Source organism: Podarcis erhardii, assembly GCF_964252035.2.
Source record: "Podarcis erhardii genome assembly, chromosome: 12".
Lineage (NCBI taxonomy): Eukaryota > Metazoa > Chordata > Lepidosauria > Squamata > Lacertidae > Podarcis > Podarcis erhardii.
The window spans coordinates 16,245,358-16,263,050 of record NC_138513.1 but is presented as its reverse complement, the minus strand read 5'-3'; the positions used below and the strand labels follow the sequence as shown (position 1 = coordinate 16,263,050).

The 17,693-nt window shown below is 42.0% G+C and overlaps 1 protein-coding gene and 1 long non-coding RNA gene across 3 annotated transcripts in view; one reads left to right on the top strand and one right to left on the bottom strand.

Moving 5' to 3' along the window:
* Positions 1-17,657, bottom strand: part of ITGB1 (integrin subunit beta 1) — a 38,743-nt gene extending 21,086 nt beyond the window's left edge. Inside the window, exons 1-3 of one of the 2 annotated variants that reach the window (XM_081834275.1) lie at positions 17,319-17,657; positions 6,583-6,652; positions 5,576-5,661 (exon numbers count right to left, since the gene is read on the bottom strand). In XM_081834275.1, the coding sequence (XP_081690401.1) occupies positions 5,576-5,661; positions 6,583-6,652; positions 17,319-17,327 (165 nt within the window). In that variant the 5' untranslated portion in view covers positions 17,328-17,657. The remainder of the gene's footprint in view (positions 1-5,575; positions 5,662-6,582; positions 6,653-17,318) is intronic. The other variant, XM_081834276.1, reaches the window with a different exon arrangement.
* LOC309326102 overlaps positions 1-17,693 on the top strand; it is a 56,992-nt gene that overhangs the window by 4,653 nt on the left and 34,646 nt on the right. The gene's annotated exons all lie outside the window — the stretch shown is intronic.

Below are 17,693 nucleotides of genomic sequence, written 5' to 3'. Positions count from 1 at the left end.
TCACCTGGCCTGAGAGCTACAAAAGCTGAGGCTGCTGAACAGAATCCTGGGTTGGGGTGGTTTTGGGCGGGGGGAGCAAGGAGTTGTTGCTGTTGATTTATTGTATCTTTATTTTAGATATTGTTGTGATATATGTGAAACTGTTCTGTTTGGTTGTGTTCTTTTAAAATTGATTTATTCATTGTTTTTGACTCCTTTTGGTATAATGTTGTTATGTATTTTTTCATGCTGTAAGCTGCCTTGAGCATGGTTAGAAGGATGAAAAGCAGCATACAAGCAAAATTATGTATGTATGGATGGATGGATGCGTACCTTCAAGTGTGGAGGATGCCAAAGTAAGATTCTTTTCTCTTGGAAATAAGTACACTATACAGATAATTGAACAATCTTTTTTGCATTACATTCTCCATTAAATTATCTTTCCATTGGGCTGACAGCATTTCTCTGGGGTCTGAGGAAGAGGTGTTTCACATCAGCTACTGCTTGACCTTTTTAAACGAGAGATGCCAAGGGCTGGGCCTGAGACCCTCTCCATGCAAAGCGTAGGACTCTGCCACTCAGCTATGGCTCGTTCACCCTATTTTAAATATATAGGAGCCCCAGAGGAAGATGCCAGACAGGTTCCTGAGGAAGTACACTCAAAGCAGCCCATCCGAGACCCAGAATGGAACAGTGAGTCATTGCTGTCTGCTGGTTTACATGACCACACAACCAAACAGCCAATACCTGACACTTTGCATGTAAAATCCAATGAAGAACCATTATTATATGATACAGCATAAAAGCAATTTGTGTTTTATCACTTTCACACACACAGATGTGGCTGGAAGCAATTTCTGTAAAAGGATGACCAGGAGGATAGGAACTGCTCTTTGCTGTATCTGTTAGACAGCCCAGTTCATACATTGTATTTATCCCCTGAAGTTTAGTGGGAAAACACCAGTGAACAAAACAGCAAACCAAGTACAAATTGTGCAAACTAGCAATGGCCCTAGAAAGGAACTATTAGAATTAACAAGCAGTGGAAAAACAAAAAGGGACCAAGTTAAGTTTTGCCTTTTCTGGCTTCAACATACAACACAGCATACTACTGTAATTTATTTGACTTCTTCACTGTAAGGTTCCAAGGCAGGCTGCAGGAATTTACTATTCAACAGTTTAAAACAAATTATGCTCACAGTAGTAGAGTGGGTCCTGAAAATATACACCTCGGGTGTCAAAGGCCAGGGCAAAGTGGCAAAGCAGAATACAGGTATTTTATTTTGGAGGTTAGAAACACAGGAAGCTATTCACTGTTAGTGGAAACTGTAGCTGTCAGAAGCAGGGCTCTAGCCTAGTCTTCAACATTTTGCTTTTATCATTACAAAAAATTATACCCCACTCTTTGTCTGTAGACTTTAGGATGGGTTATGGCAATCAAAAACAAAACTATTAATGAAGGAACGTTCTTTCACCTTTGGTGCACTTGCCACAAGGTGAAGGCTTTCTGGGAAATGATATATAATGAACTGAAAAAGGTATTTAAGTATACCTTCCTTAAGAAACCAGAGGCCTTCCTTTTGGGTATTGTTGGCCAAGGGGTGTTAAAGAAGGATCGAACATTTTTCATGTATGCAACAACAGCAGCAAGGATACTCGTTGCTAAGCATTGGAAAACCCAAGATCTACCCACACTGGAAGAATGGCAGATGCAACTGATAGACTATATGGAACTGGCCGAGATGACTGGCAGAATCCGAGACCTGGGAGAGGAGACGGTGGAAGAAGATTGGAAGAAATTTAAGGACTATTTGCAAAAATATTGTAAATTGTATGAATGTTAAGGAGGATGCTTGATCACAAACAATTTGGCACCATTGAATTAGATAAAGTGAATTATGAAGACAAGTTAAATTTAGGAAAAAATCAATTTTTAGATAATGATTAGGCTAAATTAAACGTTTTAAAAAGTGAAATTAATATATCTAAAATTCAAGATATAATATTGGAAATTTAGATTGTAAGGTGGGGATAAGGTGATAAATTGCTGGATTAATTTTTTATATTTTGGAACGTAGGAGCGGGAGATGTGAGGAAGTCCAAAGAGGATAAGAAAATATGTTATAAAATGTGATATTTTTTTGTTTGTGTTGTAATAAAAAAAACAACCATTAATAAATATTTTTAAAAAAACCAAAACCAAAAACAAAACTATTAATCAAAATTAAAAAAACAAGTTGTGTACATTATGTCTTCTGGGTATCTCATGAATCAAAAGGCCTGTAAAAGATAGGCATTTTCAGTTATCTCTGTGCATGGATTTTTGTTACTTTTGCTGCTGCTCTTTCAGAGAAGTATTCAAGCATGCAAGTCCCGATCTGCAGTCTGAAATAGTACATTCCATACAGAGGTTAAACCACCTCTGTGAAATTGGGTCTAAGGATTGTATCAGAACTTAGGACTCAGGACATTCCAGAAGTCTAACTAGATTTAAAACGCACAGAAAATTCTGTTTCCCTGTCCACCTGCTTTGTCTGCAGCTAAAGTTACTGCCCTTCTAATATCACCAGGAGAATATAATTAAATCCAGACAGAGAGACTCCGGAGTGGAATGATTTTAAATAACTATGAGGGAGAACTTGGGAGGGGGCAGAGTCCTTGCCACTGGCAAAGGGAAGAGGACAAAGCCTAAGGAGACTGCATTCTTAAAATAAAAAAAAGATTTTAGTAACAGAGTGAAGAATTTATCCATTCGCCTGGTTCCAACTGCAGCTAGCAAGTGCTTCTAGCTAATCAGGGCAACGTGGATCGTTTCAGAGAATTCACCTCTCTACCCCCTTCACCTGGCATTCAAGAGACCTCAGACTATTTCATGCATACAAGTCAACTACTTATGTCCACATGACAAACACCCCTGTCCCTGTGTAGGGAAGGGGGCATGGAAAAACAGCAGTGTGAACTAAGCTATATATGGATACAGCCAGTAGTGCCAATCTGATCATTACAGTTGGAAAGTAGAAGAGCTGGGACGGGGAGAAATGGAGAACAGCGACAGCACGCTATTTGATAGATAACTTGTAAATAAGTCAATATATTTCAACTGATGCATAAGGGACACACTTATTTCTATGCTCAGTGGAGTATTAAAAGAGAGAAATGGCAAGGAATCTTTCCTTGCAAATCTGCCTGTTTGTGTACAACTCAGCTGCACTTTCTCTCCTGCTGGTCACGGGTGAGGTGGAATCCCTTCCCTGTAAATTGAATTTGTGGACAAAGCACCAAATGAGGCATCTCTTTACCCTCAAATTGCACCAGGGTCTTTTTATTCTGCTGTGTGTAACAAACAGACCCATTCCATCTCCAAATCCTCTGGCACATGCAGAGGAGTTGGGAAATAAGGCAAAGGTGTTTCACCCAGATACAAACAGGGAAACTCAAATGCACTAAGAGAAGGTCTTGCTCTTGCTACTTCCTATTGTGTTTTCCAGCCCAGGTTAACAGATGATTCTTTCAAGCAAGGGAAACACAGGGTCATTTGTTGACCTACTGGTGGGCTGGAGCAAAGATAAATTTTAAGCACCTCCCAGCCCAGCCCAGGTGACTAAATGGCCCTGCCACTCTCCTGCAGAAAGCAGTCTTTCACCTTGCACCTTACAGGAACTTTAAAGCAGCACAGAAGTCCTGCAACCCATTTAATCGTCACAGCAACCCTGAGAGGTAATTAGGTTGAGAGTGTGTAAGGTCGCCCACAGAGTTACCGTATTTTTCCTTCTATAACACGCAGATTTTTTCTCCTAAAAAGGAAGGGGAAATGTCTGTGCGTGTTATTGAGCGAATGTGTGGTCCCTGGAGCCAAATGGCGCGAGGGGAGGCAAAAAAAAATCAAATCGCGCGTCTTGGAGAAGGGAAAACTGAAAAGAGGAAGTGGCTGCTTTCCTGCATTCTGCCTCAGGGTCTTACTGCCCACCCATCTCTATTTCCTTGTTGTGTTTGCTCAAACGGAACAAAGAGCAGGGAAAGCCCCTCCCCTCCAGGCAAGCTCCGTGCTGCTGAAAACATGCAGGAGGGAGAGAGAGAGAGAGAGCGCTCGAGCTGGCTGGCTTGGGTGGGTAGGTGAGGGAAAACTTTTGCCTTCCTTTCCTCCCGTTTATACCCCTCTCCTGCATTCTTAGCCAGCTGCTTCTCTGCACACCCCTCTCGTGCTCCTTGTCCGTTCTGTGTTTTTCCTTCCCTCCCCACTTAAAATGTGGTTAAAAAGCATGGATCCTCAGGATCTTTGCATTGGGTCACCCCAAATTCAACATCAGATCACATAGCATGTCCATGGCTACAGCCTGCCCCCCAAAAATCACACACCCACTGTTGCCTGGGGCTGCAGTGGTGCAAAAACGTGGTTAAAAAGCATGGATCCTCAGGATCTTTGCATTGGGTCAGCCCAAATTCACCATCAGATCACATAGCATGTCCATGGCTACAGCCTGCCCCCCCAAAATCACGCACCCACTGTTGCCTGGGGCTGCAATGGTGCAAAAACGTGGTTAAAAAGCATGGATCTACATGGATCCTCAGGATCTTTGCATTAGGTCACCCCAAATTCACCATCGGATCACATAGCATGTCCATGGCTACAGCCTGCCCCCCAAAAATCACACACCCACTGTTGCCTGGGGCTGCAGTGGTGCAAAAACGTGGTTAAAAAGCATGGATCCTCAGGATCTTTGCATTGGATCAGCCCAAATTCACCATCAGAGCACATAGCATGTCCATGGCTACAGCCTGCCCCCCAAAATCACACACCCACTGTTGCCTGGGGCTGCAATGGTGCAAAAACGTGGTTAAAAAGCATGGATGCACAGGGATTCTCAGGATTTTTGCATTGGGTCACCCCAAATTCACCATCAGATCACATGTCTGTGGCCACAGCATGAAGCACAAAAATGATACATCCACTGTTTCATTCAGAATGTTTTTTCCCTTGTTTTCCTCCTCTAAAAACGAAGTGCGTGTTATGGTCAGGTGCGTGTTATAGAGCGAAAAATACGGTAAATGGCCTGAGTAGTGATTAGAAACAGAGTCTCTGCATTCTTATTCCAGCACTAACCATTAGACCATACTGGCTCTCAAAAACCTTTCCATGTGCACAAAAGCATCTTCCAAAGGCACCAGGGGATCATTAAAACAAGGAAGGTTATTTCTGAGAAAAAAATCTTTGCTGGTCTTGATGCTGCTGCCAACACTGTTTCCTACCAGTTCCAGAATAACAGTGACAACAACAACAACAACAACAACAACAACAACAACAACAACTTAACCCCCAAGCTAGGAATTGTTAGTCACAAAGCCAATCTTAAACATACATGACAGTCTCCACATCTCCACCACCAAAATTTTAACTGCAGACTTATTGTTCACATCTGCTCTGCACTTTGTAGAGTCTAACACTGACCAAAGAAACCTGTAGCTTTCATTTGCAGCTTATTTATCAATGCAAATGAGTGTATCATAAAAAGTTATTGAATGTATAAGAATAGCTACAGATAACATGAAATAGGAAACAATATATTGCAAAGGAAATATATTTTCTAAAAATACGTACTGCATTTTTGCACCATCCACAATTTGGTCCAGCTTGTATACAATCAGCACATGATTTAGCATTAGCTTTTATACAATTGCTCCCACCTATAAGAAAATGCAAAGGTTTTTTTTAAACAAATGATAACACATACCTAACTTAATGTACTGTATAAGTAAATGTCTTACTAGCCATAAACTGAGGTTCAAACTAATCGTTATATCTATAATTAACATATGATTGCAAGTGTTGCTTAACAATCAATTCCACAAGTGCTCAGAGCCTAGAGGGAAAGTTGGAGCACCAATGCACATTTCTTCTGTGCCAATCATAATTCATTAATTAGGACTGCTTCAATCCTAATTAGGACTGCTTCAAATGCCATGGAACAATCCTCCACATAAGAAAAATCATGAAAACCACAACAAATTGCACATGCATTCATTGCACTACACACACGATGAAAAGGTGACGCTAATCTAGATTTTCCATTGTATGTACAAACAGTGAAATAGATGCAGGTGAATTCCAAACATAAAAGATGAAACGGCGGAACGTAAAGACATTCTGCAAGAGAAATTGCACCTGCATCTATTTCACTGCATGTTCGGAAAGGCTGTTTGGTTTTTCTTACTTGGAAGAATAAGAGGTGCATAACATTTCAAATGACCTGACATGGGACAAGAGTACAAGTTCAAGCTGTAGGTGCAGTTCAGCATCCTTCAGATGTGGCTACACTAGAGAAACAAGAGTGTGGTTCTGAAGATACAGCTCAATCTCTTCTCCAGGGCAAACATTCCTCCTGTTCATATGTCCTCTTTGCCAACAGTTTCAGAGACATGAGCAAAGAGGTTAAACCAATATGGATTCATGTTGTATGAAAGTGAAATAGGCAGCATTTGCCTTTGAATCAATTCAAAACAAGCATAGCAAGCTTACACTGGATAGCTCTGGAATTAATAGGTCACCTGCACTGTAGAATAGAAAATCAGTCTACGTTTTCTAAACCTGTACATATTTCCATTTACCTTGTTGGGCAGATCCGCAGACCACAAAGCAGCTTAATAATCCAATCCAGATGAGAAACTTGAAATTTGCCTGTAAAATAAAATATAAATAATTGAACTAGTTAACTATTTCTATTCCTTTGATACAAGCACTTATGTCAAGAGTATATACATAGCATTGTTAACTGCATTGTAAAAAGAAGGTTATACATATACAGTCACTGTTTAAAATGTTTCAGTAAAAGCAGAATGAATACTGTATTCTGTCCTCTGGAAGCAAAGCTCTACAGATCAGAAATAGGCATGAAAAACACAGCATAGAAAAACAGAGACAAACACACAGATCTCATGTAACAGTATTTTTTCTTTAACTGCATTTGCATGTTTGCATATGAATTACTACTTTGAGCTTTATTCATGTTTGTAGTACAGTGGAAGCTCAGGTTGCAAACGTGATCAGTCCGGGAGGCACGTTTGCAACCCACAGTTTTTGCAACCCACAATGCTACGTGTGCGCGGGTCACGATTCGGCGCTTCTGCGCATAGCACAATTTAGTGCTTCTGCGCTGAAACCTGGAAGTAACCTATTCCGGTACAGTGGTGCCCCGCAAGACGAATGCCTCGCAAGACGGAAAAGCCGCTAGACGAAAGGGTTTTCCGTTTTGGAGGTGCTTTGCAAAATGAATTTCCTATGGGCTTGCTTCGCAAGATGAAAATGTCTTGCGAGTTCCTGCGGGTTCCCCCCCCCTTTTTCTAAGCCACTAAGCCGCTTATCTGCTAAGCCGATAAGCCGTCAATGGGCTTGCTTCGCAAGACGAAAAAACCACTAGACGAAGAGACTCGCGGAACGGATTAATTTCGTTTTGCGAGGCACCACTGTACTTCCGGGTTCAGCCCGGTGCACAACCTGAAAATGCACAACCTGAAGTGTCTGTAACCCGAGGTATGACTGTATTGTATAGTTTAATTGTGGAAAGGTATTCAATACACTTAGAAAAAAACTAGAAAAGAATCCACGACATCCCCACATCACTGCAGTGATTCCAACTATAAATTTAAATACAGTGTACAGTTGTAGAAACTAACTAATACCTCTTTTATCACAAGTACATGAAGCACAGGGGAAATGTGGGTGTACCTTTTTTTTAAAAAAAAGAATTTGTTATGGGTCAGTATTGGGGGCTCTTGCATGAGAAAACGAATCTCAATTTCTCCCAACTAGGCTTGCTTTTATTAACATCTTAATTCCATGCATTTCTGATTTCTGACCAGGGAACCACGACAAAAGATCAGGGGGATGCTGGAGACATAGTGTATCTTGATTCCAGTAAGGCTTTTGACATAGTCCACCACCATAGTCTTGTGGTAAAAACAGCTGGTAAAATGTGGACTGAAGAAGGTAACTGTTAGGTGGATTTGTAGCTGGTTGACTGACTGAACCCAGAGAGTTCCTCATCATCCTGGAACTAATGATTCCTCGTCATCCTGGGGACAAATGGGGTGCCGCAGGGTTCCCTCCTGGGCCTGTTGTTGTTCATCTTTAGATGACGGAATTGAGGGGATGCTCAACAAATCTGCAGATGACACCAAACTGCCACAGAAGACAGGGTCTGGAAACCAAGTCTTATGAGGAATGGTTGAGGAAGTTGGGTATGTTTGGCCTGGAAAATAAGAGACTAAGAAGAGATATGATAGCCATCTTCAAATACTGAAAGGGCTGTGACATGGAAAATAGAGAAAGCTTGTTTTCTCCTGTTCGGGGCAGGACTCAAATCAACAGCTTTGAATTACTCAAAAGGAGATCCCAGCTAAACATCAGGAAGAACTTTCTGACAGTAAAAGTTGTTTGACAGTGGAACTGTCTCCCTTGGAAGGTGATGGGCTCTCCTTCCTTGGAGGTTTTTAAGCAGAGGTTGGATGGCCATCCGTCATGGATGCTTTAGTTGAGATTCCTGCATTGCAAGAGGTTGGACTAGATGACCCTCCGTGTACTTTCCTACTCTAGAATTCTATGATCTGATGGGAAAATATACAGTGGTACCTTGGGTTACATACGCTTCAGGTTACACACTCCACTAACCCAGAAATAGTGCTTCAGGTTAAGAACTTTGCTTCAGGATAAGAACAGAAATCGGGCTCTGGCGGCAGCAGGAGGCCCCATTAGCTAAAGTGGTCTTCAGGTTAAGAACGGACCTCCAGAATGAATTAAGCACTTAACCTGAGGTACCACTGTATAGTTTTAGCAGACTGCAAAGCACTTTGGACTGAGGTGGCCTGTTTTCCAAAGCACCACAATGCATTTCAAAACAAGCATTGTAGTTGAGGCAGATCCCTAATAAGGATCAGCTTTTACTTTTTCAAATGACGGGAAACTATTTATTTCCTACAAATAAAGACATCTAATTAGCAAATGCAGTTTTAATTATGTAGCAGATGCTGACTAGCATTTTGTCATCACCTTAGTTCATTTTGTTAGTCTGAAAACCCTTACCTTACAAAAATCTCACTCCCACTCCCCCCGCAACCAGAAATCACAGTAGAGGCAACGACCGTTTTATGCTCGTCCAATATGCATGTGACCGCGCATGTGCGCATCACTGCAACCAGGAAGTGGCCAGGAAAGGGGGCAGGGTGTAACAGGGTGAGCAGGCTTATGCATGCTCCACCGACATGTGCAGGAGTCAAGAACATAACCCCTGTGTAGAACCATTGTTACCTGTACAACAATTCACCAGACATTTCTTAATGCAGTTTCTGGTGGAAGCAAAGTTATTGCCTCATTCTTTGAGCAAACTCAGCACCATAGATGCTTCCCACCCAAAACTTCTTCAAGAAGAGATTATTCAGCCGGGTGTAACTTAAAAGCCCATATTTAACTACACAAAATCAATTTTGTTTAGAATATAAATAGTTCTTACACAGCTTACCACAGCCTGTATGTATTACACAGCAGTATTTCCACATCATACCTTAGCCTTCATAAAGGCATGACTTGCTTTTAAAAATCCCAACTATCATTAAGAGGCAGCACCCTATGATGACTACAATCTTACTGAGAGAGAAAAAGATAAGTAGAAAACTAAGCTTCTTTGTTCATCCATATTAAACCTGGAAACATTTATCTCATTATTCATGTAATAGGAGGATCAGTCAAGAGACAGAAAAGAATCATACAATTTAAGCCCTATAATGACAGGCTATTCTTGGGAGTTTTCTCCAATCACCAGCACCAACCAGGACAGCTGTTACATGGTTTGACTTTTTTGCCATGTGGCATTGCTCTCCTAAAAGCAGCATGTTCACTACATATTCAAGGTGAGGTAAAAAGGAAATTTCTGCCTAGTACATACATAACCCAATGTCTGTCTATCTTCAGTAAAAGGAAGTTCACCATTTTCTTTAGAACTCAGACTTTTAGATGCTCCCACCCAAGAAAGCCAAATCATGAGACCTAATCATGCAGCAAAAGTGAGGCTTCCCACCCTCTCATTTTTAGACTCCTACCCGTAACAAAAAGAAGAAACAATTCAGACAATTTGTGACCCCCCCCCCCGTTTCCCAACTCAAAAGCAAGGATGCAGGGGACCTGTGGCCCTGCAGCTGCTGTTGGACACCAACTCCCATCAGCCACAGCCAGGATGGCCAATGATCTGGGGTTATGGGAGGTATTGTGCAACAACACCCGGAAGGCCAGAAGGTCCCCATCCTGCTTTAATGGCTTCAAAATGTGTAAAAAAATGAGATCTGAGATTTAGAAATGGGGAGGCTGTGTGTAAATCACAATTATCACAGTTATTTTACAGGCCTCTTTTCAGCTCTAAAAAGGGCCCTAAAGCAGCTCACATAAAAATGTTAGAATGATAATAAAATATTCTATATGATAGAATACATAAGATTGGTAAGAATCTTGGCTTCTATTGAGCAAGTCGACAGATATATACAATAGAGTTTCTAGTCCTCAAGGAATGTGTGGAGATGAAGCAGCAGGAGTCAGAGAAATTCCAGAATAGTGTTTTTGGTGCTCAGTGGGTGCTCAGTGCCCTTTATTGCTTCTCGCCCCCCAATAACTGGCAGAAGCATACTCTAAAAGAAGCCCTCCAACATAATGTATACAGCTGTGTGAGTGTTCCCCAGCCGAATTAATCTATCTTTATTTCCAGTGTGCATTGTTTACTTAACTCTATGTTGTAAACTCATGAAATGAAAAGAAAAACTCTTCTCGTATTACATGAGAATCCCATACAGAATAATACCATGGGAAATGGCAATTAGATTTTAAAAAGATTTAAAATTGGTAGTATTATCTCCATTAACACCACACCCAAAGGAAGGGAATATTTCCTGCTGTGTGTGTAAGTCAACTAATGAAATAGATTAGAAACACTCCTGACCATTCTACTGTAGCCATCAAGTGAATATCAAGGTCCTATTGTGCTATATATGCTCTCACAGACTCTCATATACAGTGGTACCTCGGGTTAAGAACTTAATTCGTTCCGGAGGTCTGTTCTTAACCTGAAACTGTTCTTAATCTGAAGCACCACTTTAGCTAATTGGGCCTCCAGCTGTGACTGTGCCGCCGGAGCACGATTTCTGTTCTCATCCTGAAGCAAAGTTCTTAACCTGAGGTACTATTTCTGGGTTAGCAGAGTCTGTAACCTGAAGCGTATGTAACCCGAGGTACCACTGTATATACATATACATGCATGCATACATATCCCAGCACATTATCAAACTGAGGAAGGGCCACATGCTCTGCATGCAATATCTGGCTTCTACAGGTAAGGCTGCAAATGACTCCTGTTAGGAACCCTGAAGAGCTGCTGCCAGCCAGTGAAGACAATATTGTACTAGGTGGGCTGATGGTCTGGTTTGGCATCAGATTCCTATATTCCCAAAGTCATACCATGAAATAGAACCCTAGGTGGGGATATACAGGTAAGAGTTGGCTCGGTTCTTAATGGATCCCAGTGCACATGTTTTGCAGAGGAATGTCCAGGTTCAATCAATGGCACCATCCGTTAATAAAAAAAAGGAGAAGGTAGCAGATTTCAGACCTCCCTGCTCAAGATACTGGAAAGCTGCTACAAATCAGAGTAGGCAATACCAGTTTAACTGGATAAATAATCTGACGCAAAAAGGTAGCTTCCTAAGATATCTGCAGTATATAGCGCTCTCTCCTCACACACATAACCACCTACCATACTGACTGGTATTTCATTAATGGGATATTAATGGGAAATTTCAGTGGATTTTTTTTACTGCCTGTGAAGAAAGAGGCAACCATGAAGGATGAGCCTTCATGTATAGCATCTCTAATAATGGTCCAATTCACATATATAAACCATGATTAACAAATGAAGAGGGAATTCACTCCTCCCCTGGTCCTGTTGTACTACCTAGGGCTAAGCCATGGTTTGGCTTTGCACTGCGTCAGAACCCGAAACCTTGGTATGTCTCCCCCAAACTACAACCAGTAAATCAAGAATCTTAAGTTTGTTTTTGCTAAGCCATTGTTTGGATTATTATGTTCATAAGTACTAGAAATTCACATTTTGAGCCATCCTGCTATCATACATACATAAAAACCACACAAGTTGCAGCAGCAATTATGGTTCCTAGAACCATTGGCAAAGTGACTACCACAATGTTGAGACTACAGCTAAAATAGGAGACACAGGAAAAACCCATCTATCTGTAAAACACTCCTGCAAATTCCATTCCCCTGTCCCCCAAAAATCACTACCCTGAGAAAGGCTGAGTTGAATGGGTTGGCTGAAATTTACAGTGGTGCCTCGCAAGACGAAATTAATCCGTTCCGCGAGTCTCTTCGTCTTGCGGTTTTTTCGTCTTGCGAAGCACCCCTATTAGCAGTTTAGCGGATTAGCGCTATTAGCGGCTTAGCAGCTATTAAAGGCTTAGCGACTATTAGTGGCTTAGAAAAAGGGGGGGAAATCGAAAAAAATCGCAAGACTCGCATGACGTTTTCGTCTTGCGAAGCAAGCCCATAGGGAAATTCGTCTTGCGAAGCGCCTCGAAAAACGGAAAACCCTTTCGTCTAGCGGGTTTTTCGTCTTGCGAGGCATTCGTCTTGTGGGGCACCACTGTAGTTTTTTTTAAATCCCATTGTTGGTATTGAGCCATTTTAAAAAATCCAGAATAAGCTCTTAATCACATGTTTTGGGTGTTTTGGAAGTTCTACATTTCAATAAACAAAAATACTTGCTTTGAAATAATTAGTGTTAAAGCTTGGTACAGATTTACATTCTTCTCTGTAAAAGAGAAAGACAAATACCAAATGCAAATAAGAAATCAGGATCTGAAATCTTATTTTGTTACTGCTTTCACAAGAGTTTAAACAAACCAAAGCTCTAAGTTCAGACATTATGAGAAAATGTGGTTTGTTTAAAAAGCAAGCGTTTCTTATCTCTGCGCCTGTTGGTAGTCTGAGAACTCACATGGTTTGCTATTAGTGAGTTAAAGTCCTTTTCAGATGTATCTTTTAAAGATCTCATTATGGCTGACTGCTTCTATTTAGTACTTTTTGATACGTAATCATTTACTGCCTAGAAAAGGCTGCTTAATCATTTCCTTGGGATACATTTTTTGGTGACACAATAATTAGTCATGCTTTGTCATCATTTGGGTAGATGCTTACAGCCTATACCTCACTGCCTTTAAAAACGTTACAGGTAAGACGCTATCTCTGATTGTACTTGCTAAATTATACCAAAGAACAGCCAATCTATTCATTCTTCTTCCTAGTTATTTTGGCTACAATCCAAACTACATGCACAGAAAGGTTCCACAGCAAGCTGTAAAAGCCATAAAGACTTTTTGGTTTACGTTATTCTGCAACTGATGAGAGGAAAATCTTGGGAGGGGAGGGCTGCAGCATTTCTTTGCTGGGTTGCCACCAATATTATCAGAACTAGTGTGATACTAAATTTTTACTTTCATAAACTTCATTTCATGCAATTCCACCGGCTTCCATGCCATATATCAACGTGACTAAATTGCCATTTGCATGTCAGTACAATACAACACGTAGCATCAGAGTGTGACCTGCAGTCCCAATTTTAAATCTCACTTCAACAAGGCAGCCTCAGCTCTTCTTACATGGCTACTGTAAGGATTACATATGAAGTTCTTCAAACACTCTAGAGCACTATATAAATAGCAATTAGCACACACTTTTAAACTATCATAATTCCAAACAATCACTAACAGATGAGTACTTAATAGAGCAGCGTAATGCCCAAATACATACAATATTACTTATACCAAGAAATGTTTTGGTATTTTTATAGTTACCAGTAACATTCTTAATCTGAGTTTTGTCAACAATGTTAGGAGCTGTGTAAATTCATCTTTAAAACTGGGTAATGTCACATCCCAATACAGTCGTACCTTGGTTCTCGAACGGAATCCATTCTGGAAGTCCGTTTGACTTCCAAAAACATTCGAAAACCAAGGCGTAGCTTCCAATTGGCTGCAGGAGCTTCCTGCACTCAATTGGAAGCTGTGTCGGATGTTCGGCTTCCAAAATATGTTCGCAAACCATAAGACTCACTTCCGGGTTTGCGGCATTTGGGAGCCAAAACATTGGTGTTTCAAGGCATTTGAGAACCAAGGTACGACTGTAGAGTCCTTGAAAAATTCCTATTATTATTATTATTAAACCTGAAATGTCTTCCATTTATACATGTTTGGAAGCCTTCTTGGCCGGTGTTGGAAGAGATGTACTATACTATATGTACCCACTGCCATTTTTCAACTTGGGCAGTGAAAAACTCTTGAAGCGTAGGTGACAATGACAAATAAACCTCAAACTGTAATACAATCTATAGTGCACAGAACAGGGTTAAACACAACATAGTTAATAAGATTAAACAGTGTGTTAGTTTTTCAATAGTTAACTAAAAATAAATAAATCACATGTTAAACTCAAGGGGATAAGAGTCAATGTGCCTTTTCCCTTAGAACAATCCACACATGTTCTGAATACACAATAACTGTCCTTGCTCATTTCACCTCACTGCCAGCATCACATCTAAAATAATAAAATGATCTCATAGGGCTTTGACTTTTATATTCTATGCATGGAATTGGTTCTTGTCTATAAAACCAAATGTCATAACAAATAAATATTTAAGGCACACACAAAACTCTATGCCCTGCGCTACTTACATAATATACGGCTTGATTTCAGGAGCACAAATAGGGTAGCAGTACCCAGAAAAATAAAAATAAGGAAGTATTATTTATTTCCAATATTCACATCCTAGTTTTCACTACTAATGGTGACAATAGTTTATAAAACAATGAATACAATATTTTTTTTGTCAGAAGCACAGGGGGCAGATGCACCACTAAACCATGGTTATGAGAGCAAACAGACAAGCCATAGGCTTGTGCACACTATTCTCACCTTTCCTTATGCACAGCACTTCAAAGATTCCAATTCTGCTTAAGAAGGAAAACATAGTTTGCTGTTCTATCCAAGCCTGGCATACTGGTTTGTGCAAATTGTACCTTGTTTGCAAAAGGGGATCATACCCTAGGTTACAATCCTGGGTTGCTGGCAATAGTTTGTTGAAACCATCAATTGCTGCTCTTTTAACTGCCTAGTTTTTTGCTATTTAAAAAAAAAATAAAAAAATTAGCTGACTTTGAACTCAAGAGGCCAAAGGTGTGCTATAAGTATTCAGAATAAATAAATGGTTATCCAAAAGTAAGTACAGGCTCTGTAATGTCCCTCCAAAGTAAGCATGTCTAGGATTTAAATAACAATTCATAGAACAATAGAAAACAACTGCAAACTTAACTCCCATCTGGAAGTAGCAGGGGTGAACAGAGCTACTGTATCCAAAGCCTTGCAGCTAAAGCTAAGGAGTGGTGGTGGTAGCAATGAACTTTGCTGCAGTTGCTCTAGTAGTTTATGAACCAGGAGATCCTTGAATGGCCTATTTCTGCCTCTGGCTAACGTACAGGGAGTGGTGGATTTCCATTGTCCATTGTTTTGGCAGATGTAGTGGGGATCTCTGCAGTGCTACATCCTCTATAACACACTCCAGCATGGTGGATCAGGGCTTAGGACTGCACTTCAAGTGACAGTGTCAATTTCCAGAAGCAGTTGAAAAGAAGAACCCTCCAGCCTAGGCCTACTTTGCAGGTGTGTGAGAAGTTAACCTCTTTCTGAGATAATTTAAGGTGTCAGAATTAACAGAAACCAGATAGGGATTTATTAGCAGTGAAAACATAACATAAAACGGGACTCAGGCATGGCTGACAGAAAGAGGAGAAAGTCCCTATAAGGGCACGTTAACATGCACACATGGACATAACTGATGCAAACTGCAGTTCATTGTATTGGACTGAAAATCACGCATGCAAGTAAGAACAGTCCCAAAACTGTTACCACAAAATATATTATGAGAGTAAAATCCAGTATCACTTCTCCAGGAAACAACAACACATAGCCACCATGAGGCTTGAGCTGTGTGCCAAAAAAGCCACACTTAAGTCATTAAACTTTGAGGTAAGCATGCACATATCTAGGCTACAATATTTGCAACTTTTACTTGAAAGCAAACTCTGTGAAAAGTAATGGGAGTGGCTTCAGGATGCTAGACTACAGTCCTAAGGCTATGCAAACATGGAGTCCCTTTCTAAGCATGCTCAATCAGAAAAAGTTCAGCTGCGCTTAATGGAGCAAACTCCCAGGTAAATGTACATAGGAATATGGCCCAGTTCCAATGCAGTTCACAAAATGTACTTGCAAATTTGGTAGACACTGTTCACTTTTAAGCTTTGTAAAGTCTATCAGGAAATGGCATGACAGGCATTTCCTGTCTCTTATGTTGGCATTCTCCTTCAGCTGGGGCATGATTAACACCATCAACTTACAGACACTATTGGGGGAGGTGGGAGACAGAAAGCAAGGGGCATAAATCTCCTGAGCCCTTCCAGATGTTGGCACTCCAACTCCCATCAGCCCCAACCAGAATAGCCAGTGGCGAGGGATGATGGGAGTTGCAGCCCAACAACATCTGGAGAGCCACAACTTCACCATCCCTGCTCTAAAACCACCGACGTCCAACCAAAACAGCCCATCCAACACCACCACCACACCCACCCACCCACCGGGAACGAGACACCTGTGGCACCCTTTCAGGCTAACACAACGATTGTGGCAAAGGTTTAGTGAACTAAAGCCCACGTCATCCGACGTGGCCAACAAATCCGTTAACCTTGTATGGTGCCACAAGATTCTTTTGTTGTGCTGCTGGCTGCAACATCTCTGCCTGCCTGGAACTTGCAATTAAAAAGTCATTTAGGGAGGGGAGGACATATATAATAAATTATAATAATAATATCCTCCGACGCAAGTGCAGTCCCCCCCCCCCGCAGCACCTTCGGTTATTCTCTCCCCCTCGTTCCCGCCCGGCGAACACGCCCTTATAAAGGCACGCTTGGGCTTTTCGGGCTTCTGAAAAAGGGCACACGGCGCTCCTGCCTCACAGAAAGGACGGGGGGGGGGGGAGGGCAGCGCTCTCCCTCCTTCTCCTCTATAAGCCCCCCCCCCCGCCTTTCTCTTTCTCACTCGGCCACACTTCCATATATCCCACAAAATAGGGAGAGGCTGGAAACAAAAACCAAAAAAATTAGAGGGATACAGATACACTCGCAACGCCCAGGCTTAGTGTTGTCGTCCCCCCGCCCCCCCTTTGCCTGCCCCTCCTCTCCGCGGCTACCTGTGCCATGGCCGCGGCTGAGCTCGGGCGCCTCCCCGACCCTTGTCCGGGGGCTTCGAGAAGTTGGTGGCGGGGCTGAGCCTGCTTCCTCCGCCTCGCCGCTCCTCTCCCTCGCCTCCTCTGCTCCGGGGCCTGGCCCGGCCTCCTCAGGGCGACGCCTCAGGGGTGCTGAGGGTGGCGGCGGCGGCGGCGACGACTGCTATCCCCTCTCGCCTACCAGAGCCGCGCCTTCTTCCCTTCCTTCCTTCCTTCCAACCTTACGGCAGGGCCGGGAGAAAGGGACGGCCAGGCCTTGCAACCGCCGCCGCCGCCGCCGCCGCTCCTTGTGCGCCTCCGGAAGCGCATTCCTCCCCGCTGCCGTCAGGCTGGGCGGAG